General features: G+C 42.0%; 1 protein-coding gene across 2 annotated transcripts in view; it reads left to right on the top strand.

The window, feature by feature from the left end:
• Positions 1-27,087, top strand: part of PIAS1 (protein inhibitor of activated STAT 1) — a 63,172-nt gene that overhangs the window by 8,841 nt on the left and 27,244 nt on the right. For both annotated transcript variants that reach the window (XM_064517848.1, XM_026110716.2), the window contains exon 2: positions 16,757-17,201. In XM_064517848.1, the coding sequence (XP_064373918.1) occupies positions 16,757-17,201 (445 nt within the window). The remainder of the gene's footprint in view (positions 1-16,756; positions 17,202-27,087) is intronic.

Below are 27,087 nucleotides of genomic sequence, written 5' to 3'. Positions count from 1 at the left end.
TCCCTTTTTTTTTTTCTTTAATACAGAGGCCAAATCCAGTAGGGGCAATACTCTCATAATCTGAGACACAAGAGCACATTGTAAAAAGCTGTGCAGATGAGAATGTTTTCAAATAGATTCATTCCTAATACTGTTTCTTGAGACTCCCTTGACAAAATGATCTCACTTTTGTGCAGATGTTGTATCTCATTTCCCTGGTGCAAAATAAGAATCTTCAAAACAGTCCAAGTATTTGTGTAGATTTTCAGTGTATTGAAAACTGTTAAGAGACAGCTCTGCTCAAGCTGTCTGTGGAGTTACTCGTGCACCTGTAAATATATTGCACCAAATTCAGAATAGTAGAAACTTCAGCAGTGATACAGAAACAAAACTGTTCTTTTTTCAGGTCTCATGTTGATTTAGCAGTATCTCATCAATGAATCTGTTGAGGCCACTTGATGGCAGGACTTCAAATTTTTTAAATCTAATATTAGAACTGTTTTCAGTTTGAATTATAAGTATTTTAGATAATATTTTTCCAAAGGGTGCACACCCATTTTTTTCATTTGGGTTTTAATTTTCAGTTTTACCTCTTTGTTGTTAAAATTTGACACTCTCCGTTGAGAAGCAGTGCTTTTATGAGTGCTCTTGACAAAATCACTTGGGTTTTTGAGGAAATGGCAAAAAAAATAAACAATAGGTACTATGAAGTGAAGCTTAAGAATACAAGAGTAGCTATACTGGTTCAGGCCAAGAGTGCATTAGCCCAGTATTGTCTCCAACAGCTCGCAGAAGTAAGTGCACAGGGGGGAGTAAAAACAGGACAAGCATGAGAAATACTACCACCTCCTTGCAATACTCTCCCAGTTTCCAGCTATTTTCAGCTCGGTCCCCTGAAAGGTCCCCTGAACCTGATAGGGGCTACTAGCCAGATAAACCATAATAAATCTCTTTTCCGAGCGCTTATCCAGAGTCCACTTGAGCCTATATAAACTTCTTTTGTTCACAATATTTTCTTAGGGATTTCTGTTGTTCTGCTGTTTGCTTCATGAGGACCCTCCTTGTTTTGTTTTAAACCTGGCTGACTCCTACCAGCTTCATATGATGATCGCTGTATTTTTGCGAGAAGAAACAATGAACAGTTGATCCCTATCTGCTCTCTTTATGCTATTCATGGTTTTATAGATTGCTGTTTTATCCCTCCCCAAATTCTCCATCTTCTAGGCTGAAGAGTCCTAGCCTTTGCCGTTGTTTAATAGGGCAGTCATGCTGCATTTCTGTCATCCTTCTGCGAACCTCTCTCTCTCATGCATCTCTTTGTAAGATGAGATGACCAAAATCACCCATTCTTCCAGATCTGTGTGAGCCAAGGATTTATACAGCATACAATGATTTCTCATTTGTTTTCTGTTCCTTTACCTTTAATTTCTAACACCGATTTGTGTGTTTGACTGCTCCTGAGCTGCTGTTTTCATGTGTCTGTTTATCTTCGGCCAAGAGCTTACTCTGGAGTGGTAAAGGTTGTTCCAGAGCCCATCGTTTTGTATGTGAAGCTAGGTCTGTCTTTGCCCACAGGCATCACTTTACATTTATGTATATCGAATTGCTCTGTCACTCAGTGTGATGAGGTCCTTCTGCAATTCTTCAGCCTGCCCTGGTCCTTACAACTTTGTCATATCGTCAGCAAACTTTGTCACTCCGCTGCTTGAGTCCTTTTTGAGGTCATTAACAAACAGGTAAAGCTACACGTCCCGGCACAGGTCCCTGCAGAACTCTGCCCGTGACCTTCCTCTACTGCTTGATCTTTGAGCAGCTCAGATGTATTGGTAACAGGAGAACTTTAATTGAGCAGCAAGTTAAGGATATTTGGCCTGTTTTTTTTTGATGTTTATTAATGTTTTCAGAATAACCAGTCTGCGTGTGCAGACTGGATTTCATAGTTTCCCTAGACCTATGCTATTCTGTTGTTTTTAAACATATTTAGAACTCGGAGGTAGTGCCAAGCTGCGCTAAGGGGAAGCAGCAATGTACTGAAACTTGTTTCCTATGTTCAGTTAACTAGAAAAGGGTTTTTATGTTGTTTTTTTTTAATGTGCCTTTGTGTTTCAGAGTACATTCACTTTGCTTAGTAAAGGTGATTAACTGCATTGGCTACTTTGTTCCTTGGGCCTGTGCATGATTGGTGTATGGGTATCTCTGTTTTTTTCCCCTATAGTAGACTGTCCTTTGCTTTGGTATAGAAGCTGGGCAAGGCTGGGAAGTAGTTTGATGCTTTCAGCATCCTTACCTCAGCCAGTGGAAGCAGAAGCTGTGTGTTCTCTTGTGAACATACCAAGAGACAAAAGGGAGAGGACACTTGACTTCTGAAACGCTGGACTGAAACCTAGGAAACGAATCCCCTTATTGCAAGAGCCTGAATAATTTTTTTTTTTATGCTGTTGGCCCATATATGTGAAGAGGGATAGGCAGAAGATAAATCCATGAACATGTGAGAGTCATTCAGATGACATTAATGAGCGACAAAAGGCTTGTATATATGCAAATTCCTATTCAGAGTGGGATTTGGATGAGTGCGGTTAATGAGGTGGGGCAATAGTTTGGTCAGTAAAGATGAAAAGAAGCAGTGAATGAAACAGCATCCTCCCTCCTGCCCTCTGAGTGGGGTGGGAATCCGGAGGGGAGGCAGCTTACCGTGGTGCAAGGAAGCTGAGGGAGTGTTTGCATGTGCAACGCTTACTGCAGAGACATTACACACTTACTGTTTTTTCACTTGGTCAGCGTTTTCATAGGAAGTTATGACTTTTTCTATCAAAGTTTTCTTAGGCAGCTCTTTCAATTCTAGTTGTTCTTGTGACTAAAGCCAAGTTAAATGCAGTATCTTTTTTGCGGTTTACTGGCAATGGTTTTAATATATTTTGAATCATAGGTGTGGCTGCAACTTGGGCTATAAAATCTTGATTCCATCAAGCGGTTTCCTTCCATGCAGGGCAGGGGTTCTTGGGTGAATGGGTTAGTTGAATTCAGCCTTATTTGGATTATAAGGTAAATGTAGTGCTTGAAGTATGGGGTGGCAGGGGAGGGGGACAGAGTGCCAGGCTGGTGGGGCTGGGAAATTAAATATGCCTCTTCGCACTGAGCAAGCTTCCTTAGTGCGTCTCGTTACGGTGTGCCAGCGTGACTTTGGAAGAATCGTTCCTATAGGCCCTGTCTGTGCTGTACGTGGGCCAGGGAAATATTGCCCAGGGAATGTATTATTAGCTTTCTAACACATGGTCGAATGTTTTGTCCTGGGATTAAGCGCTGCTAACTCAGGGGTTCTTAAGCAATGCGTGCTTGTCTTTTGGGCCTGCAGGTAGCACAAGGCAGTTAGTTTTTCTGGTGTAGGCAGCACTGGGAAGTGGGAGGACAGGCTGGCCTAGATGCCGAGGGGGAGAGGTAGGAGTGGGAGTTCAGGAGCTGTTTTGTCCTGATTCTCAGCCTCGCATAATGGGTACCTTCTCTGTCTGCCTCTGCTGGCTGGTGTCATTTGAGACTGTTGTCTTTATCCTCCTTTGAATACTGAAGAAAAGCAGGAAGGTCAGCTTCCTCCCCTATTATTCCATCATCTTCTTTTGTTTTTACATAGTGGGAAGCAGAAACCAATCATTGTGGGCGATATGAAAAACTTAGCTTCCTGCTTTCTCTTTCTTTGTCCCCATGCCTCTTTTTAGATGGCTTTCCCAGGATATGCATTCAGCGTTTGGCACTGCTGCTGCCCACTGCTCTCCTTTCCAAGCTACACTGATACTTGGAATGAAATCAGTGTGATTCTTAACAATCTTGGTTCTAGTGTCATGAATAGCAGCCAAAGAAGTCATCAATGTCTCATTAACTTGACTGACCTAGGATCCTGACTCCTTCTCAGTGGGAACTAGATTGAGTAGCAACACAGTAAGATTTTGAAACAGAGGACAGACTTCTGACTGCAAGCATTTTCACCTGATTTTGGACAAGGGACCTGAGAGTGAGGATTTTGTACCCAGCTGCTGATTCTTCTTCTGTATTAATAAATGTATTTTGGTGCTTTAAAATCAGTCTAGCTCAATATCTGATATAAATGTGAATTCTGTGTCATATTGTTGCATAAAATAAGTAATTCCATTTTTAATGTGTCTGTTCAGTTAGGAATAAATTAGGTTTTGGTGTACGTTAATCTGTATAAACAGAGGTCATACCTATAATTAGCATTCCCCACTGTGCTTTCTGACAGACAATAAGCTCTTCAGAGTCTGAAAAATCAACTTCTCTTGAATTATTAGAAGGCCACATGTGGTTCAAGCGTAGCTTTCTTGCTAGTGTTTTGCTATTTATGTGGCTTCTCTGTATTTCAGATACCTTGTTGAGAGATAAAATGAGTTAGGATAGATGAGAGAGTGATTTTACTCGGCGGCTTTCAGATCTAGTTGCGTATGTAACCCCATGTGTTCCTATGATGTAGGCATGGGTAGTCATATGCCACTGATGAACCATTCCCAGATTTATGCCTGCACCTCCACCTCTGCCCATATTTCTGAGGTTTACAGTATGTATTTTGAAATTTTTTACTTTTTGGAATGTCCAAAGGATGAGATACATTGTACCTATTGCTCACAGGTCTTGATTCCCATCTTTGATTCCTCCTTCAGTTCTGGAAAAAAAATGCTGTTATCAGCCTACTAGTTATCTGCAAATCTGTTTACTTGACTATAGCTGCATGAAGAGCTGCCCGTGGTGATGCCTGAGGTTTTTCTCCTGAACTGTTCTATCAGTGATGTAGTAAAACACATTAGAAATTCAGGCTTTCCTCCAGGTCTTACTACTTTGTGTTTAGTAACTTTGAATTTCATATGCAGTTATCTCCTAACCCACTCCTGAGCTGTGCAAGCATGGGAGTGCTGTCTCTTGGCCTTGCTTTTAGGCTAGTGCTGGAGTTTGTTCATGTGCAGATGCTTCTGTAAAATACAAAAGGATAATATTTCTCCCTTGACTAACTCACATGGTTGAAAAAAGTTTCAGATGTGCAAGCTCTTTCTCTAAATGTAATAAAAAGTATTACTGTCCTTCAGACCTTGTCTCTCTTGCATCCTCAGGTTGTTATGGCCACTATGTTATTGATAGGTAAAACACAGAAAGCAGAGGAGTGGCTCCCAGATAACTGGTGATGCTCAAACGGGAGAATACTTAATCATTAAAGAACAGAGGAAAGACTGTTAGGCCTGTTTTGGTCTCCAGCAAACATCCAGGCCTGTTTTTTTTCTAGGAAAGGCTAGGGCTAACCAAGCAGGATGAAAAGAACTTGGACCATCTCCACCGCTTCATTAAAAATGGCTTTGTTTCAGAAATCGGCAGAGGAAAGGCAAGAGAATGGGTGTCTTGCCTTGAAAGAAGAAGACGACTTGAATAGAGAAAACACTTGCTGATCCCCATACCATATGAAGACTTATGGAAAACTGTATTAAAGGAATGTTTTTTGAGCTTTACTGGAAAATGCTTGAAATCGTTACTTCTTCCAGGAACAGAGGGGAATTTGATGCTAATCTGTGCTGTGAGAAGGTTGATGTGTGAAACTTGAGGCTTCCCTCAATTTCATGCTGTGTTATTCAGGCTTCACAAAACTGGTGAGATGATATTTCATTTGTATGGTGCATCTTACCTGATACTCTGAGGGACAGTAGTATAAAAGGAAAAACTCTTGGTATTGTTCAAGCTTCTAATTCATCTTGGTGGCTTACTGCTTTATGACTTTTTTAAAAAAAATGTACTTTGGCTTCCTTATGCACTTCTTAAAAGAAAATTTAAGGATCGTAATGGAAACTTTTTAAAATAAGTTATATGCAAAGTGACTAGCTTTTTAAAGAAGGCTATAGGGATGTCGGTATGATTGCTCAATGGAATATTTGTTTTCAGCTTATTGACACAGTGGGAACTTTTGGCTCCGTTGCGTATTTCTGCCGTAACAATTAAGGCTAATTGTTAGTAGTAATAAATTATTATTCTCAATGGACAAGTGTTAGAAGGGAACAAGGTATTTGGCCAGTGTATTTCATAGGTATTTGTTGTCAGCAGATTTATTTCGTTTGGGTTTCATTTCTGGCTTGGGAAAGGGAGATCTTTTAATGGTGAATTACAGAGTATTTCCCATACTTGATGTTTTGCCCAATCTCTTAATCTTGCCGTTCATCTCCCTCCCTTCCTCCTTTTCTCTTCCCCCTTTCCTCCCTCCTCAGTCCTTGTTCTAGGTGGAGTTTTTATCCGTTGTTCCAGCTTTTTCTATAGTCACATGGTTACAGATAAAAGCAGTACCAGATGTCTTCTTGGATCTTATGAGATGGTGTAGGAACAAGGTGATATGATAAGTGGTACACGATGCAAAGGCTTATGCAGCTCTGGCCTTGCCTGTGCAGGGAGTTGTGACTCTTGCTCCCCTTAGCTCCGTGCCTGGGGGCTCGGTGTGCGGTGGAGCTTGCCATCGCCGTCGCGCTCTTACCCCGCGTGGGGTAACGAATGCAGCCCGGGAGCGCGTCTTCCAGAAGGCGAGTTGGTGGGAAGGGCTGCTTTTAAGAGACTAGTTTTGTCACATTCTGCTTTGCTAAGGTTTTTGTTGTTGGTGGTTTGGGGTTAGTTTGTTGTTGTTTGTCTTTTTTTTTTTTATTTTTTGGCAAGAGAGTTGTGAACAGATACTCCACTTTTTGTTTTCTGGTTTTCCTGCTCTTGGGGCATTAACACAGCAATTGGTTACTTTTAAGAGAAAGGACAATTAATTATACACTGGCTTAAATGTGCTGTTCAGTACTTTAGAAATCAGTATTTGAATTTAATGCGAATTTAATAGTTAATTAAAACTTTTTCAGATAGTAGCAGTAGTCAGCGATGCCATAGTCTGCCTCCTGTGTTGCTTCCTAGGAAAATAGGACAAACAAGGAAAAAGAAGTCTTCATGTTATCTAAAAGTGCTTTGATCTTTTTGTATAATTTTGTACCCTGAAGAGTTATCTCATTTGAAGCTAAGTAAATAGCAAAACTTTGTTTATTTGCGAAGGGCAGATGTGTAAACTCTCCAGCATTTGACAAGAACCTGTGGAATGCGGAGGGTAAATCACTCTGCAGGTCTCCACCGCACCGAAGTAGAGCGGTGGGGAGGGGATGGGGTGGTTGTGTTTGCTTTTTAAACCTTTGAGGAAAACTGGTATCAGTATTATGGCAATAATTTTTTTCTTTAATCAAATGATGCTTAAGTTGGCTAACAAATATGAAGAAATAAAGTCTGTTGATATAGTGGAGATTTAACTTGCTGTTACAGGCGACCATCGAAACTGAATGTAGGAATAATCTTTAAATTGCTCTACGGCTTGCTGTTAAGAGGTTCTTTAAGCTTCTCCTGGAAGCCTCCTCTTTACCCTTGTTGCAGTGCATTCATTGAATTCCAGGTGCATTCTCGTCCAGCAGAAGTTTTAGTCCAGCTTTTCTTTAAGTTTAACTTCTAAAAGCTACTTTGCTTCAGACATACTTTATTTAGAGAGTAACCAGAGCTTAATTCTCCAGTATTCTACTGAAAAATTATGGCTAAAAGGACTATTTGTAAGTCCCAGATCAGTCAAAATGTTTATGTAACCATTGTTTTTGTGTTTTAGTTGCACATTAATTGCATATCCATTTTTTCTTTTTGTAAAACTTAAAATCACGTGGGGAGAAAAAAATGCATGTTTATGCCCTCCTGTATGGGCTCCCGAAGTAGAGCTATCTTGGGTTTAATTTTTTTTCTTTTTTATAGTAAGGGACAATCTTTCAGACTAATGTAGTAACTTATACAGCATTCAGTATTTTGATTATATTGATGTAGTCTTTTTATATTCTACATTAGAGAGATCATAATAAGACATGCTGTATTTAATGAGTTCTTTGCACAGCTGCTTGTGGCTAGCTTGGGCTCTGCTGAAGCCTCTTGCATAGGAATTAAGCTCTTCTGTCAGCTAGTTGAAAGACTTAGTTAAGGATAAGACCATTCTTAATAAAAAGTAAACTTGTGTGGCAATGACCTGCTCCAAAATAGCTGAAAATAATTGTCTTCGTTATTAGCCTTACTGGTATAAGCTGTTTGTCTTTACAGAGGCACATTGTTTTGTGTCCAGAGATTGTCTAAATTAGTATTTTTGCAATTACTTGTCATGAAAATTATGCTAGTGGATAGCTGTGTAAAAATAATTCCCATCTGCATAGCTAAATGCACAAGGGGCAATTAAGTTTGAGTGCGGCTAAAAAAATTTGAGTCTCCAAGAACTGAAATAAAGATTACTACTGTGTCAGCAACCTTATTTAATACCAAAAGTAATAATATAGTTCGCCTAGTGAATAAAATCTCTCGAGAACGATGAAACTTTTGTTACGGATTAAGATAAAATGTGACTTGATTTAAATCAAGCGCAAGTTGGAAATGCCTGCAGTCTCTGGCAGGCTTCCTCCTGCAAGCCGGGCTGCGGCAGTTTTGCTCCTGTCCCGGCTCCCCGTCCCACGCCTGTGCTCCTGTGGGGCACGTGCCCCCGGCAGGGCAGGTTGTGGTTTGGTACCTCAGCTGCTCTGGTTTGCAATCCGTGGTATTTGGAAAAAACAAAACAAAATACCCCCCCCCCCCCAAAAAAAAAAAAAAAAAAAAAGGAAAAGAAAAGGAGGAAATCAGTGATGCAAGTGTTCAAGTGCAGATCTGGCGTTCTGGGATACGGGCAGTCCCGGGGTGCTGACTCTGTTACAGAGGCAATAACCTCTAGGGAGAGAGGTGGGATGGAGGTCTGGGGGTGGTGACTAAAAGCCTTAATCACCTGTGCTAATTTGCCAGGGTATATGTGTCAAAGCTATCAGTGTCTACATTTATGATGCCATAGCACATACCACAGGCATCTGTAAAAACCATAAAACAACTTTTAACACATGGAGACGATATTAAAAATTCTGGACTTCTAGTGCCTGCTGTTCAGGCAGCGCAGTGGGGGAAGATCTGCCGTATTGTTTTCTTTTGCAATATTGTTTCACTCTTCGGTGTCTTTTTTTTTTCCTCCTCCAGTGAATATTGAGTTTTGACTTTCAACATTGTGGGTTTTTTTGTCTCCAGTAAGCAACAGGCATCTCTAAAGAATTTAATAACATCCTTGATGCAGGCCTCTGGACTGCGGGCTGGAGGGAGAAGCCGAGATTTGTTAGCGTTCACGTATGAAGCAGTATTGCTCTGACCAAACTTACCAAATTTGAGTAATCAAGTTTTACTCTGCAGGCAGCACAACAGAGATGAAGCAAGCAGTGTTTGCCAATAGCACATAAGAAAAATGTCCTTGTTCGTACTAGTTGATCAGTGAAATTCAGTGAAGAGTTAACTGGTTATGATATGCACGGAGTTATTACATGAGCTGTATGCAGAAGGATGACAGTAGCAACTTGCAGGACCTCTTGACCACAATCCTTTTAGAATGAAATACTGCAATTTTAGGTGGTCTTTTCACTGTCAGAGGTTCCTATTAAGTAGCGTTAGAAGCTGCTTGAAACTGAGCTTCATAATTTGGGTAGGTTGGTTCAAGGATCATAATGTTTATATGAAAAGATATGCAACTGTGTCATTAGCAAGGAAACATATGGTTTGTGAACATGAGAAAGTAAGTAACACCTGACTTCTTAAGCTTTGAAGTGAGCTTTCTCTGCTAGCATGGGAAGAAGTATGCTAGCCAGCGGGAATCATGAACATAGTGTTTGACCTTAAGAAGCCCGTATGTACGGAAGGACCTAGCAATAGGTCAGTGCAGGCTATTTCTGATGTATACAGTACATGGAAATCGTTTAGTTGATGATGTTTTAATTGATTAATATATATTTTTATTGCCAGCTAGATGAATGTGTAGCTTTGGCAATGATACGATTGTGAAGTGTTCTTTATGAGCACAAATATACTGTGTAAATATAGAGTTGCTCTGGTTAAGAAATATTCTATCTCCTTATGTTTGTAATAAAAGGCAAATAATGTTTGTACCTGATACTGGTTTGTACCTGTTCTTTTAATGCTGCCCTGCCTGCCAAAACATTGCACATACCACAGTAGAAGAGATCTGAGGTTTTTTTTATTGTGAAAACCAATAGCCTCCTTAAAGGTTATTGTGTGTTGCATATTTATTACTATTCTTCTGTGCTTTTGCCTCCCTTCCACGTTGAATTACTGTGGCTTCAACCTTTTAGTGTTCTGGCTGCATTAGACAAATGCAGGAAGTTACAACCTGTCACGGAGGGACTTGAGCTTCCATGAATTGGTTGTTTTACTCCCTCGTGCAGATTTTCAGTAGACCGATTTCAATTTTTATAGTTTAGCCTTGATAGCTTCCTTGTATAAGTCTTGCAGGTAGAATTTAGGACTTGGGAATGTGGCTTCATAAGAAAGGGGAATATTTTTACCTTCACGATCTCCAGTTTTCACAAATCTTAAGTGTGTCCAGGCTTCCAGCAGTTTAGTCTGTGTAGCTCTGGAGAGGTGAGCAGATCTCGGCTGCAGCTTGTGCACAGCTTTCTTCTCAAGATGATTTATATCATGGTTTAAAGAGGCTGTTCATAGCATGCAAGAACTTCCAGCAAAATCCTGTATTTTTACAGCTGGATGTTGGTCTTGAATTCATCTCAGCATACCTCCATTTCCATACTAATCTAACGCTTCCTTGTGGCTTTTATTAGAAACAAAGAACAATTTTGAAGATTTTTTTTTTTAAAAAAACCCTATTATAGAAGTGCACTGTGGGATTCCTGGATTAGTAGTTTGTTGCTTGTTTTATAAGAGGGCAACTTCCGTTTTCGTTCTCCTTGAAAACAGGGTGGTAATGGTAAAAGTGGTTGATGTAAGGTGCAGATAGAGCCCGATTCCCCCGGGTGCTGGGGCCGAAGGCGCTGTGCAGAGCGTCAGTGTGGGGCTCCTTGCAAAGCGGTGGTGGTGGGAAGCTATAGCTTTTCCTTGCGCATTGCCTTTGTGCATTACTTGTTGCAGTTCCTTAGGAATGGCTCTTTGTTTCAGACTATTAATAAACTGTTGCTAATCACTGGGTTTCTATAACAGAAGAAATTTACTGTGGTTGCCTTAGATTCCTGCTTTTAAACAGATGACCCTTCGTTTGATAGCCCTGTTTAGCTTCTTCCTTCTTCTTTCCCTTTTTCCTCTCTTCTCCCACTTTCTAACTAGTGCTTGAGGTGGATTCTTTTCATCCTTTTTTTTTTCCCCCTTCCGTGTTAATTTATTAGAGAACTATGGAGGACCTGTTGTATAGCTTTAGGTGCAGTGTGGCGTGGTACCTAGCCAAATGCTGCTTGTTGTTCTGGCAAATGTTTTGAATGTATTTTGGAGCTTATTCACAGCTTCTAATTATCATAAGCATCCGGAAATAACTTGTTAAATTCTGTAGATAGATTCCTTGGCTGATTACTGGCGATGTAGAAATACCCTTTCTAGAAAGCATTCAGCCACTTTTTGGGACTATTAGTGTTGCCGCTGATGCTTTGAAGACAGTAGCTTGTGCTGTTGGTGGTTGTGACCAGTTTTGCAGTGTTATCCATCATGCTGCCCTATGGACACTGCCTCCATTTGTTTAAAAAACAAACAAACAAAGTTACTGACTGTTGTCTGGTTTTTACCTCCCAGGTGAAGGTACCGTCCCTCCCTTCAAAAAAAGAAGGAAACAAAGGCTCGCTGTTTTTGGTTCTGGACCTCGGCAGATAACCTGTATTTGATCCTTTTTGGGGCATTGGCACTTGCACTGTGTCCTCCTACACTTCAAACCAGTTTTTTAGCCTTCCTCTGTTTTCCAGTCTAGAAATAGTGTTCTTTGCCTGAATCTAGCTATTTTTTAAGCTATGCTTCTCTGAATCATGCCAGTTAGACTAGCTACACAGGATTATCAATAGAGTTTCTTATCCATAAGCACTAACACTTAGGTTTTATTTATTTTTAAACTTAACTACCAGCCTTCATAGATCAGTGGGAAAAGGCCTAGTTCGTGAGTACAGGCCTCTTTGGTGTCACCTATTAACCCTTGCTGATGGCTGGATTTCTTTAGCCGGGAAGCTGCCTGGGCGTCTTGCCTCTGTTAGCGGGATGACTTGGCTTTTGTGGAAAACAATTCTTTAAAAATAAACGTGGGCTATTTTCTGTGCAGTGGGAATCAAAGTAAATGACTGACTGCTCTGTGACTGTCTTCTGGCCGTTTTTTTCTCTAGCATGTAAGGTTCCTGGTAAAGTGGTTATTCTGAATGCCTAACCAGCATTTACAGAGCAGATTAATTCTGTTGTGTGGCATGGACACATTCCTGCAACCTGCCAGGCTTGTTTGAGCGACCTTGGTGTGCCAGGAGAAATGGGCACTGGCGTTGCGTGGTGCTTTCTTTTTCGTGGTCCTGCTGCGGAAGTCTTGGACAAACCTCTTGTGCTTCCTTGTCTCACATGTAGCTAGATACTATTTTTTGTTTCGGGGTCTTACACAATTTTTGTATCTGATATTTAGATAAACATCATTTTTACTTAAAGAGAAAGCAATTTTGTTGAAAGAGCTGTAGGTAGAACATCTTTTTCTAATGATAGTCACAGGAGAGGAGTAGGCGGGTGATGTCTTAACCAAAGGGGCCCTCTTGGGTGCTGCTCCTGGATGCTTTTACAGCTTTAAGCTTTTTTTCTTCTTATGGATTATCTGAAGTAGGAGGACAGAGGAAGTATCCGTGTTCCCGGCTGGGTGGTTTGGGGTTGTTTCCTCAATGAAGAAAACGAGGGGACGCGCCTGCTCACGTGGCTGCGGCACGAGCCGGACCGCGTGGCTGGGCTGACGCAACCCAGCAGGGCGGCAAGTGACACAGGTTTGGGACGTGGGAAGATTAGCGTGGCCTCCTGAAAGGCCTCGGTGGCCCTGCTGCCTCCCGGGCGCGATTAGGCGACCTGTCATCGGGCAGCGAAGTGCATCGTGGGCTTTGCGACGGGGGAGCCTGGGCCCAGGCGCTGGGTGAGGGGCGCGGGTCGGCGGGGAGGCGTGCAGCGGCACGGGCAGTCCTCGGGACTAACGTAGCTTTGTCGAGAAGCCTGTTTGTGTCGTGTTGTCGAGCAGGAAAGGTCAGATGTGTGTTTCTAGATTAAAGTTACTTTCTCAACTCTGTGAAGGTCTTCACAGTGAGTCAGAAGAAATCCTCTAGTAAACTATGAAAAGTCAAGTTTCTGTAAAGCTTGCTTTTACGCTTTTAGCAGTTTTTCTGCTGTCCTTGCCCTCTCTCTCTCTCTCTCTCTCTCTCTCTCTCTCTCTCTTTTTTTTTTTTTTTTTTTTTTTTAAGGTGTTACCTACACGGCATGACATACCAAAATGCCCATCATCCTCCAAACGAACCAGTTTGTTTGCACTGGCACTTGTTGCGTCTGAAAGGGCCTTGCAGTCGCAGCCTGTTTCTCATGCCAGAATTATTTGACTGACAAGTAGTTTAACCTTTTCTTAGCCAGATAACTTCAGTATCTTGAACACTGCAGTGATGTTTGGAGGGGCATTCATTTCTTGGTACTTGAAAGCATAACAGAACACCTGGATACCTCTAAGTGCAGCTTGCAAACTATCCTTCAGTCTGTCCTTGATAGCTGTATATAAGTTGAACTAAGCTTAATTTATTTGCTTTTGCATTAACAAAAGAGCAAACAGCTATTTTGCTGCTGCTTGGGGACTGGCTTTTGGTGGTGGCTTCTGTAGCTGGCTGTAGGTGCAGTCGTACGGATGTCAGTGGTGATCTTACTGCTCCAGCCACCAGGAAGCAGAGCAGCAAGCTTTCCCCGTGCAAAGTGCTTTGTGTGTCTTTGCCTTTCAGCTTTGCTGGCGTAGCTAAGCCGGGGAGCATTTGCACTGTGGTGAGGTGTGATAGAAAAGAATTTAGGATTTTTTCCCCCTTTTACTGTGTGTACGTGACAGCACTCGATCTCTTTCCCTGCTCTAGCTGCACGGCCTGTTCTAAGATTAGGATAGTGGTGTGGCGGGGGCCAAGGGCTCTCGCACGGACGGGGCTCGTGCCGGCAGCCGCGCTGCTGCGGCTGTGGCTGTGTTGTGTCCTCAAATAAAACACAAATATGTTGGAGGAGGGGAGAGGAATTTCCACATTCAGATTGCAGCGACGTGAGAGACTTTTGCCAGCACGGCTGTCTGTCAGGATCTTGCTTCCCCGCGCCGCTGACTGATGTGCTGTACTGGCGAAATGCTGTCAGCGGTTGTGTGTGTGCGTGTGTGTGTGCACGTGTGTGCGTGTGTGTGTGCACGTGTGTGCGTGTGGCAGGGAGAGGGTGGAGGCACTGCCGGTTTTCACGCGTGTAAGAAAGGTTTGTCAGTGAAACGTGAGACTGTAATAAAACAGCAAAACTTTATTGCGTTTTTTTTCAGAACTGCATTTTTAATTGATGTAGCCGTGCCCATAATGTTGCAAATAAAATTTTTCTTGTTCTTCCTTTTAAGGAATTTTTCAGAGTGGGGGAAAAATCTGAGGAATTTTATTTTGGTTCACAAGTCTGGCTGCACAATGGGCCCAGTTTTCTGTACACTTATTTCTAGCTTGCCTATAACTTCCAAAGGGAAGACGTCCAACCTGTAGCAGGAGTTTCCTGGTTAGCTCATTTCTTTCTGCTCACCTGCGTTTTCGGGTGCCTGGGCCTGTAGGGTCGTGGCAAGCCGAGGGTGCGGAGAGGCGCTGGCTGCTGGGGAGGTGGCTCCTAATGGGGCTGGCAGCAAGCGTTAAGCCCTTCGGCTGTACCTAGGCGTTGTGTTGAAGAAATGTTTGTAAAGCATTCTAGACAGTGCTTTTCCATGTTTCAGATCTATTTGTTTCACTTTCCTTTTCAGCTATCAGCGCTTCAGAATATAGCTGAAATGCCTTCCTTAGTCTTTTAAGACATCGCCTTGCCGTATGAAATATCTCCTCTGTGCTAGTTAGTAGGTCTGTGACAGTCTTGTAGCTGGAAGTGTGAAGCAGGCGCTTGGGGTACTCAGGGAAAAGATGTCAGCAAAATTGTGTTATATCTAAAGTGTGCATGATATTCTACAACGAGCTGTATCTGAAATTTGCTGCAAGGTTATTCAGTTCTGTTCATGTGGCTCATTCAACAGAGCAGAAATTTTGCGGCAAATTTAGTTAAAATTATCTGGGCACATCCTTCATTAAATACCTGAATCATATAGCTTGAGGGTTTCTTTAATAACTTGATCTATTTTGGTGTAGGGAAATGCCTGTTGCGGATACCCCATGGAAAAGATCTCCTGCAGGTGCTGAAGGTTCGAGGAATTGATAGGAGCTTATGCTCGGTTTTGCTACCGCAGGGGTAGTATACTTTCCAGTATTATCTCTGTAGGTTTTAGAATTAATGGTGAAATAACTTGGGTAATATATGTGTATGAATATTTCAGACAGTTTGGAGAACTGGAGAGCATCTGTACTCTTAAGATTATTTTTGCAAATGCAAGTGCTGGTTTGGTTATTCAGCAAATAGAAAACAGTAATCTTCAGACTGCTTTCAGTGGTTGGGAAGTTGCAGAACCTCGATAAGCTTAATTAGTAATGTTTGTCCCAAATATATACTGCAAATATGTTGAATTTGTTTTGGAATTGACTACAGAATATTGGGGATTTTTAAATGGTTTCGTACAGAAGTCCCGGGTAGCCAGCTGTGGTGAGTAGGAGGCATTTTATTTTTCTGTGACTTCTTGGGAATCCAGAATTCTACAGAAGGGTGACTTCGGCTGATGTCACAGGCCTCGTTAAGCCAAATAGGTCACTGTCAGGCTCTGCGAGGAGTTTTAAAAGAGACTCCAGGCTCGTAAGCTGACTTTCTGGCTCCTGTTTGACCAGCGGGGAAGTACTTAGTGCACACAGATGATTGCTGGTTGCACTGCTTTGCATAGTTTTTATTCTCAGTTCCTCAAGAAGTGAAACAGTCAAGATGTCTTGGAGCCTGATTCATTAGGCCGTACTGGGAGGCAGTGAGAGGCTGTGTAAAACACGTGGTAATTAATGGAAGGCAAAGCCCAGCTCCCCCATCCACAGCAGAGCAAGCAGCTGAGAAGTGAGAGGAGAAGAAGGATAAGTAAGGAAATTGCTTAATTTATGTTGGAGATTGAATCTGAAGAAGTTTCCTTTAACCCAGTAATGATCGTATGGGGTTGCAAAAAAATCAAATTATAATTTTTCTAAGTGTTTTTAACATCAGTCATTTCTCTGCCTTGCTTTGAACCTGTGCAGATTAGTTACACTGCATGGCAAAGAGTGAGAGACAGACTTGAAAGCGAGGTAGGGTGCCAGCGCGAAGGACTGCCACGGCTTTTAAGTGCAAGTGCTGGAGGCTTGGTATTGTCAATGTGTAACTTTTTATTCCTCTAGCTGGAAGTCAAAAAACTTGTTAACATTGTAGATGTTAGGGGAGCAGGATTAGAACAGTGTTGCATTAAAAGCATTATGTCTTGTACTGGCAACTTGCCCTCCTCTCAAATTTTTACCCCAGTATTGCTGTCCTGAATTACCTATTGCAAAAGAAATCCCTTTAAAAAATTGCTGATTAGACTTTCTAAGTCAATATATCTGTCTGTGAACAAGTCCTGTTTTATGTTGCATTTCAGATAACTAGTGGGAGAAGAGCAGTAATGTATGCCTTTAAAAATTGTATGCTTACGAGGATTAAGCTACATTCTGATGTTAGTGTTTAAGATGATGTAACTTGAATACTAATTTTTTGTTTTGTTTCTTTTAAGCAAATGGTTATGAGCCTTAGAGTTTCTGAACTGCAAGTACTTCTGGGTTACGCGGGGAGGAACAAGCACGGACGAAAACACGAACTTCTCACAAAAGCACTGCATTTGTTAAAGGCTGGCTGCAGTCCCGCTGTACAAATGAAAATCAAAGAACTCTATAGGCGAAGGTTCCCTCAGAAAATCATGACACCTGCAGACTTATCCATCCCCAGCGTACACTCAAGTTCCATGCCAGCAACCTTGTCTCCGTCTACCATTCCACAGCTCGGCTACGACGGCCACCCCGCAACATCGCCGTTGCTTCCCGTTTCGCTTCTGGGACCTAAACATGAACTGGAACTCCCCCATCTTACATCTGCGCTCCACCCTGTCCATCCCGACATAAAACTTCAGAAATTACCTTTTTATGACTTGTTGGATGAGCTGATAAAACCTACCAGTCTAGGTAAGGCTGCAAATGTTGTAATAACAATGTATGAAAACTTTTTAGGAGTAATGGATAAATTCAGCTGCTAGTATATTATCTAGTTAAATATTGCATCACATCAGTGTTTAGAGAATTGCTATTTTTGGTGACTTTTGGAACAGATTGTTCTACAACACATGGAGAGACATCTTACGTAACACTCATTAGTTGCTCTAGCTGAGCTACTAAGTATGGTTCAAAGTTCCGTTGTGTTCGAGGGGCGAGTTTGACAAGAAACAAACTAAACCTTAGAAAAAGAGACTTTAAAGAAAATATGAGCTGTTGAAAGCAGGCAGTTAAACCACAACATTTAATAATTAAAAAAAAAAACAAAACAAAACAAAACTGAATCCATCAAACCCAGGAAATCTTGTTGTCTGTGCTGTGAAAGAATGTCAGACTAGATATTTGCTGTGATCCCTTATGGCCCTAACATCTGAGTTTAGGAACGTTTGTGGTTCTTTTGCTGTTTTGGCTATTTTTTTCCTTTTAAACTGTCTTTTGTATTAACATATAAAACATTTGTGTAGCTGCTGAGAATATTCTGATGCTTACTGAGCGTTATATAATAATGTGTGATTTTTCTGGCTCTGACTCCACATAGCACTTGAGAGCGTGGTTAACTTTTAATACTCTTAAATACCGCTTAAACACGATAGTGCTGTTGCTTTCTGGAGGGACTGCCTGTGTGTTGGAACGCTCTGCTGTTTTGAAACCCTGGAGAAGAATCTCTTTGAGAATAGCTAGGAGGAGGAAGGTGTTTTTAAGAGCAGATATGGGGGGATGGTGGGTGAATGAGGTGACTGTGCTTTGTGAAAGAGAGCCCTTGTAAACAGAAATGAGCAAGTAACTTCCATTAATAGACTGAGCTGCTGCAGGGATGAAGGAGGCCTGATATGTGAGGGGTGTTCTGCAGACTTCTGAAGTGCGATCCCCTGCACAGTTGTTTGCATATTTTTTGTTTTAACATGTTAAGATTTGAGATGTTGAGAGAAGAAGTAGCAGTTGATAATCTCTGGAATAAACTAAACTCACTTATGGCTCAGATATTCTTTTAAGAGGTATACCATGTGTATTTAGCTTTAGTCTAAAATCTAATTGATTAATAAGCATTCCAGGCAGTGCTGGTGGTGCCGGATAATTAGGTACTCAGAATGTGCCTCATCACTTTTATATTAAAATACTTTAAAAAATAATGCTATGATTTCAATAAGACATTCCAGTGCAGGAGTTATGGTATGCATTTATTCCTAGATGTGGTAAGAACACTTTGCTGTCAGCTTCATGCCTGACAAACCAGTCCTAAATTAAGAGATCATAATTCACGCTCTGGCATATCTTATTGCTTAAGGAGTTTGTATACAGTAGGATATTTTTCCCTTTGTGGACTCTCAGAATGCCAGGGTAAGAAAATGGAAGCAGCTGAACTTCTAGCCAGGTACCTTTTAAGCACTGTTTATCCTTTAAGTTAACAACTTAGGGATATGTTTTGGGTTTTTGGTTTGCATGTGCATCCTGTACTGTCTTTTTGCCTTGCTTATCTGTAGCAGTACTATTAGAAAGCTCTTTTTCCTATACTTCTTGGGGAAGAGAGAGCTTCAGTGTCCATGCATGTGAGAAACAATTGTATTGGTTTCTTTTTGTAGTGGTAAGTAATGTTGCTGCAGATTATAAAATTGCTAACTACAAATGTCATGAGGATATTTTAAAGTAATTAATGTATATGTTAATGAAGAAAAAACCATTGGATTATTAACCAGCGATATGCAGCTTTATACACTTTCAAAGCAACTTAAAGAAATTTTGCATGCAGGTCAGCAGTTTAAAATGTAAATAATGTGGACTTGTTTCTCTAATTACAGAATACAAAAAAAGCTTTGCTTAAATTTCTCCATTTATGCAGTTACTGATACTCTAACTAAAAACAGTGTTGAAGGTTTTGCTGAATATTTGCCTCAAATGGTTTGGACATCCTCCTCACTGCTGCAAACAATGTGGGTTTGGCATTTAAATGTCGAACTTCTGAGTTCTCTGGCTCTGCTTTCAGATGGTGGATGCATAGTACAAGCACTCCAAGCTTCTCCTTGGCACCTGGCCAGTGCTTTGGGGTCTCCTGCTTGCTTTTTTTCTCCAGATTCCTCACAGGGGTATACAAAACTTTGGTTTCACTCTCTTTCCCTCCACCGCAAGAACAAACTGATGGCCTTATCTGGGATTGTGAATGATTATCTGCTGCCTGTTGAGAGTCTCTGGAATTGGCAAAACGCACGTGTGCGAGAGCGAACTCCGTTGATTTTGGGATCGTTGGATTCTTTTGATATGATGGTCATCACAGAGGTTAGAAAAATCACATCTCTGGATGTGAATCTCTGCTGATCTTTCCCTAGTCAAGGTGAAGTTGTTTGGAGGCTGGCCTGAAGCGGCCTTCTGCACCTTCAGGAGATGATTATTAGTTTGAAAAGCAGTAATTCGAAAAAGCCTTGGGGACGGGAGTGGCACAGCAGGGCACTGGATCATGCGTTCTGTACCCTAATATTTTACATAGGTAGGTAGTACACAAGCTAATGTGAATAACAGCTAAGGAAAGCAAATTGGCTAACCATTATTTTTAATGTCAAGAACAAAAGGAGGAAATGAATGTTACCTTCTTGCACTTGTTTCCTCAAAATGTAGCTCTGAACAGTGATAAAATCCCGGTGCTGGCTGTCAGCTGGGCAGGCTTCATGGCAAAGGAGAAGTGCGGTGCCTTGTCCATCCGTACCCTTCTTGCCAGCAGCTAGTGAGGCTCTTTCATATGGCTCACTGGAAAATGTGCGACGAGCTAAGGTTAGGAAGCTATTGGCGAAATTTTTTGCACTTTCCCTGGCTTATAGCAGCCTGTAAAACTCTCAGCAGTGAGTAGGATGCTTTCGGGGCAGCGGAGTTGCCTAGCTAGTTGAACTCGTAAACTCAGCCTGGGCTACTCAGACCTGCCCTTCTTTGAAGAAGGGAAGAGAGCAGCTAGGCACCGCTGACCGTGGGCCCCGCTGCTGTTACTCTGCTCGGAGAGCAGGTTCCTCCCTCGGCGCTGCCCCCCTGCTGCCCCCGCCCAGCGCCCTGAGCCCCGAGGCTAGCAGGGGCCCTTTGGGCTGCGTGGCTCTGCCGTTGAGGGATGGCAGCGTTCCCTTTGGTCCAAAGGGGATGGTCAGCCTCTGCTGCTGCTTCCGAGAAGAGAAATCTGTCCGTGTGCAGTGGAGCTGTGAAACTTGATCCGTATTTTATTAGCCTTTCTGCATTGCAAAGTTGAGACAGCATCGATATTGGATGTTCTTGTGTACGAGTCAGGACTGCCCTGTATTTGTGCTCGTGTATGTTGGTGGATAAATCTGTGTACTGAGCTCTGGCAGCGCGATGGAGAACTGAGTGCTCTGTCCCATGGGATGCAATGACTTCAAGTGTGTGTGTATATATATAGAATTTTTTTTTTCCTTTGGAGGAAAAGATATTCAATTTGGCCTTAATGGCAAAACTTAACAAGAGTGTGTGAAAGCTGCCTCACTAATGCAACTTCTTTGTTCTTTGTTGTTTTTCAGTAGAAACTGCTTTAAATAGGAGAATTATTGTTTGCTAGCTTCTTGAGTAAAGCTGCAACTTTCGCTTAATGTTTTCCCATTTTCAGTCTTCAGCATATGGACACTGCTAACTGGTTGTTAAGCTTAGGGCCAATTTTCTAAAAGTAAGTTCTAACACAGAGACGAGATCTCTTCTGTGTGGCGAGATGTGTTTACTATGAGATGATTAACTGAGTTCCAAAATTCTGCCAGCTTATTAAGGAAGAGACGTTAGATACTCAAACAACATCTTTAAAATACTTCTTGTTATGCAGCATATGTCATTTGTAATTGCTTTAGCTATGTAGTTGTTTCAAAAAACATTGTAACTAGGTTACGGGTCTTTGCCTACCTGTTAGTAACTGGAAATTAAGCTTTCCTTTTCAATTTAAAAGGTTAAAGAGGCTGTGGGCTATGCTACTCTTAAAATTGCTCGAAGGGAGTAGGAATATTCATCCTGCAATTTGCTGTGCTTCAGTTGTTAAGAGACGTTTAATGCATCATTGGAACTTAGATCTGAGCTGTGGAAATCAGGATTTTTACCTACGTATTGCAGCCTTCTGGAAAGAGGAGAGAAAAGTCGGGCTTTCTAAGAAGTCTGAATACCGCTTATAGAAAAAAGCACTGCGTCTTGCCTGCCAGGCTCTAGGTCCTTCTCTGCCAGGTGAAAGGAAGTTACGATGGTTCTGCTGAGGCTTGTCTTGATGTGCTTAAGTCTCAGTTTGATTTCCTAACCTGTGGGCTCTGATAATGGCCTTTCTCCAGTAATGCAGAAGTTCACCGCTGAGGCCCGTCCTGAAGAAAGTGGTTGAGAGAATTATGCGCTTGCTAATCGGCATCTGGGCTTCTGATTTACACTGACCTTGAAATTTCCTTTCTGAGCGTGACCGATCAGGGTTACTTGGACATGCTGCATGTTTGAAGACAGATCTTGCAACAAATCTGACAAATCTTTAGGGTGACTGTAGTTCAAGTTACAACTATTAAACAATTAATTCAACACACTTGGAAATCTAGTTTGGAAGCTGTGAAAGTTTTGCTTGGCAAGTATTTCTCCCTTTCATATATCAGCAAGCTGATCTAGTGCTCTGTGTAATCACCGCCATGGTTTACATGGAAGTCGTGCTCTTGCTCTCTGTGTTTGTTGTTTTTCTAAATGTGCTTTGTGAGAGGAAGTTCAACAAAACGCCGCATTCTCAGCTCGGGCCTGAGCTTTCTGGCTTCCGGTTGCACAGCTGTAACTGTGCAGGACGGAGATGAAATATCGGCTCTCTTCTGTTCGTGTGCTGTAGCTCAACGAGAACTGCAGTGCGCTTAGTTTCTCTTGTTGGCTTCAACTTTTATTTGCATGTGGTATGCCTCAAATTCATATATAAAGAAGAATCTTTCCATAGTCTCGAGCCTGTTTCTTTCAAGTATGAGGTAGTTTTAACCAACTGCGTAGCTCTCTTGCTACAAGAAAAGGAGTATAATTTATTACCGTTCACTTTAGCAGACTGCTCGGGCTCCTCATGCTTAGAGCTGAGGTCACTCGGATTCCAGGACACTATGGTATATGGACGTTTTCAGACACAGCTGCTCTGCTGTGAATGGGTCTAGGCACCAGCCTGGCTTCGCAGGCTCCAGCTCGGATACCTCCGTGGTAATTAAAGCCTTCAGCAGAAGGAGTTATGGCAGGTGACGTGGCTGACTCAAAGCGTGCGAGCCCTCCATTCATAATCAGCGAACCAGTCTCAGCTTAAGAGTAGTATCCCTTTAAAGTGGTGATAGTGGTAGTGTTTGCTTATCATCAGAGAGGAAGCCGTGCTGTTGTAATATGTGTTTTTAAGATTTCTAAATGCAACCGAGATGTCGATATCACGTAGTAGGTGCTAGAAAGGCTGCTGGGATGTGGAAGTCTTCCATAACTTCAGAGCCTTTCATCTCCCTTCACGACGGCTTTATGAAAAAGGTGGTGTGGATTATGCTAATCACAGTAGTGAGCTTCGTAGGGACTCTGTTATCTAATCATAAATTTTAAACTTAATTTTTTGCCTCAGTTTTAAGATGCTGTTGCTATTAGGTTTATTAAACTAGTCACTTGTAGACTCAAAATACTGTAGGCCTTATTATCAGAATACCCCTTACAGAGATGATGTAGCTTTTCACTACTGCTCATGTGAAGTACTTTACTGCTGTCTGTGCTTTGAGGAATAGAAGCTAAAATTTTCAAGCCTTGGATGGCAACACTTGAGTTCTGGGATATGTATTTGGGTGTCTAAATAAATCAAATGATTTTAACTTACTCAAGTATGCTGGATAGCTGCAGGTCATCTTGATGTCTGCGAGGTTTCTCATGGCTTACTGCTTCTGGAAAACCGAGCTATTCACATTTAGATGCTGATGAAAAATTTGGGGGATCCTAACTTTAGTACCTATATTTGCAATTTTTTCCCCCCTGTGCTAAGTATCAATCTTGGAAGGGGCGTTTACATTAATGGAAGTCCAGCCGGGTTGTTCAGCTGTCGCTTTGCTTGGTGCTCCGAGGTGCAACCCAGGCTGGGGAAGACGCACGTTTCTGTACCACGCAGACAAAGAAGTCATGATCCATGATCTGATTTAATTTGGAAAGATGGTAGATGGAAATGTGTAGTGCATTGGTGACTAGCATACGAATACCAGAGTACTACTGTTATTCCCTGTGATAAAGCTATGAAGCGGTGTGCTGTCACAGCATCCTTGCTGCGAGCCGTGGGTCCTGTCCGTGCCGCTCAGCTGCGTTGCGTGTCCGCGGGTGCATTTTTCCCGTCTGCCCCGAATCCCAGCAGGGGTGCGAAGGCTCGAGGTGGGCCGTGCTTCCTCCTCTCGCCCAGCCCAGCCCCGTCCGCTCCCCTCGAGCGGAGCGGAGGAGCGGAGTCGCTGCAGGGCTCCGAGGGCCCAGGAAGGGTGACAGGCCAGAAGAGCACCTGGGTAGACCAGCTATTTACTGCATAGAGGTAGGATGGGACAGGAGAGAGCTCTGGCATGGATGGTCAGGCTGAAACTGGCACTTAATGCTTGCTGTAGGTCTTCAGAAATGTTCATTGCTCAAAAATGCTGTAATACATGACTTTTTTTTAACAAGTACATAAATTTCTGTCCAGTTGCACAGAGTTTCCAGTTGATCTGTTTATACAATGTATCATGAAGAGTAATAAAATACGTAATATTTATGAATTAATTGTAGCCCTTGGAGTATTTCCAAGGTATTTTGCGCTATATATATATTTAGGCACTATTTCAGATAAGCTCCTTTCCTTCTCCTTACTCCCTGCCTTTTCCACCCTTAGTATAGCTATGCATGTTACTTCTGAGTATTACCTGTTAAAAGCTGTTTATGTAGCTTAATTTATAACTGCAATAGACTGATCAGAACTTAAGTTCAGTCTTTCATCTGTCTTAGGAATGTCACGTTGTCCTTTCACAGTAGTCCAGCGTGTTTGTGAGTCTGGTGTAGTTGTAACCCACAGAAGTGGTTAGGAGCTGGTCACTGCCGTCAAGGGAAGAATGATTTGTATGTGCACTGAAGCGCCTTGAAATCTTAAGATTAGGCAACATCCATAGTGATAGGTGATTGAGAAGAAGTGAAATGGCCGAGATGTCCCAGCCAGCGAGTGACAAAAGAGAAATGGGGACCTAGGAGCTGTCTTAGCTCTGAACGCTGGTTCGGTGTGGCCAAGTTGTCGCCGGCAGCTGGTTCGTGCAGGACGTGCTCCCTTTCTGCGCAGCCACGCAGCTCTGCTCGGGCAGAGTGTGCTGCTTCGGCCGGGTCTCACATGGCTATGGGGAGCAGCAACAGCCCTTCCTTGTGCTGTGGGGGGAGAGCGGCTCTGTGGGGAGGGCTCGGGTGATGTGCTGCATCTCGCACGGCCTGGGTGCCTTTAACGGGCCGCAGGAAACGGAGGGGGGCCGTGGGTTGCCGTTCGAAAGGTGCTGCTCGACTGTGGGAGGTGGTGGGAGCGCGGTGCTAAAAGGTTGTGGTTAGTAGAAAGGAAATGTTGATGTATAAACGCTTGTGTTACACAGGAACTTCATAAATTGTGGTGGTTTTAAGAGGGCTGGTGATGCCGTCCCGATGCAGGTCCCAGGAAGGCGTGTCCGCCCCCGGGGAGCAGCTTGGTTTCTGCCCCGCGCGGCTCTCGCACGGTGCCGTACGTAGGCTTTGCCCTCGCCTCCAAAAGTGATCGCGTAAACGAACATGTTTTGGGATTGACACAGGAGGACTTGGAAAAACTAAATTATTAAGAGGTCTGCGTGTGTAGTACTGTATTGTGAATTTCCTGGCTTCTCTTGCGATTTAACGTAACTCAAAGCTTGTCTGAAATTATAACTTCTTAAAAGGTGAACATCTGTACTTTAATCTGGGTGCAACAATTCTGGTCTTGAGATCAGTGTATCAGCTTCCCAGTAGTGATATTTGAAAGAGGACCAAACATAAATTGATGCAACGCCTTCTGCTGTTTAAAAGAATAGAAAAAAGCAAAATGGCTCTGTCGTAACAAAATGAGGTATCTGACATATTTGGGAAAGATGTATTTATACAAGAATTACCTATGTGTTGGGTGACAACTTCTATGATGTTTAGGTTTTTCTGGTTAATGTTTTGACAAATTTAACTGATCAAAATTATGTACTGTATCAGCTTAGTCAATAAGCAATTAGGCATATGTTTATCTCGCAGCATTTAGCAGAAATTTGCTGTGTTCCTGATACTCTTACTTAATGTAACTATTTTTGTCTACAGAAATAAACATGCTATTATTAGAACTCATGGGTACCAGGCAAATTCAGTTAGGGTTTTTCTCTTGCCCTGGTAGTTACTGCAGTATAAAAAGTAAGTTATATTGGTCAAAGTAAATTTCTGTATTAGAAGGTAATATATTGTCTCAACTATTTAATAAGCTGTCCTTTGCGATGAAAGGTGGGAAAGATTAACCTCAGTACGTTGGCAGTATGACGTTCAGCTGCTGCTGCCCTAGCAAGCATCCCACAGCCTCAACAATATGATAGTATCAGATTCATTAAAGATTTTAAGGTATCTGTTCTTGAATGGAAATTTAAAGACTAGCTGTTTCTCAAGTCAGCAAGAGGTATTTTACTGCAGAAGGATTGTGTGACTATTTTTAGCCATGGGTACTGGTGAGGTGGAACAGAATATTTTTAGAGCTGTAGAAAATTCAGCTGCTCAAGCTGTTCCCCCTCCCTCCCCAGTGCTACAGAATTTTTTAAAATAAGGAATAAAATCAGTAGGAAATGTTTGTGTGTGTGTATTTCTATATATATAATATATACATCCACACACATGTGCATAGAGTTTGAATTAGGTATTTTGCACCTGTGAATGATAATCTAGTGTGTTAAGACAGTTTTTGCTCAAATTCTGCGAACTTATTGCTCATGAAAAACACTTATTAAAATTTACAACCAGCAAAGCATAACTGAGTCTCTCTCATTTAATGTATGTCTATCCTGTATGCTATTTGGATCATTAGTTGAATGAGTAAAACATGAAATAATTCAGGAAACTGTGGTGGTGGTGAGCTGGTAAGAAGAACAGCTTTGAAGAAGAGGCTCCACTCTAGTATTTCTGCAACATTTTATGCTTTTTAGTGCGTTGCACTAACGTTAGGAACCTGCAGAGGAAACTGAAGTGAACTTGTGCCAGTTTTTAGTAAGTGTGCATATGTATTTACAAGAAAATGCAGATTTTGTTCCTTTCTTTTCCTGGATCTAACTTGGATGCATGAAGAACAAGTAAATACTTGCTCCCCACCCTCGAGCACCTCCTGGCCCCCCAAAACCCAGCAACACTCCCGTAGGATGAGAGCATATATATATATGGCTTGTCTGCAACTGCTCCTGTTGACACCTGTTTAGTTAAACAAGCCTGCATGGAAAGCTTTTTATTATATGCTTTCAAAAATCTGCTCTGTCACATATTTGAATTATTCAGGAAACTTTTTAGCAACAAGGTAAAGTGATACTTGTAATTAGTGACATTTTAAAATTACTGAGCCTTTGTTCTTTATATGTAAATAATAATAATAAAAAGACACCTGTGCACTGTGTGTTTCTTGAATTTCTTTCTGAGACTGCAAAGGAAGTGGCTAATAGACCACTTCCGACTAATCCTCCAAGCTCTGTGTCGTTCAGAAAATGCTAAAGAAAAGGCTGTAAAACGTAATAACTCATAGCTGTGAAAAAATGAGCTTGGCAACTTTCGTACGAATGTTCGTATTAATTCTGTTGTCCTGGCT

The sequence above is a fragment of the Dromaius novaehollandiae genome, chromosome 10 (assembly GCF_036370855.1).
Source record: "Dromaius novaehollandiae isolate bDroNov1 chromosome 10, bDroNov1.hap1, whole genome shotgun sequence".
NCBI lineage: Eukaryota > Metazoa > Chordata > Aves > Casuariiformes > Dromaiidae > Dromaius > Dromaius novaehollandiae.
Note: the sequence above shows the minus strand (reverse complement) of the source record. Positions and strands in the feature narration are given on the sequence as shown.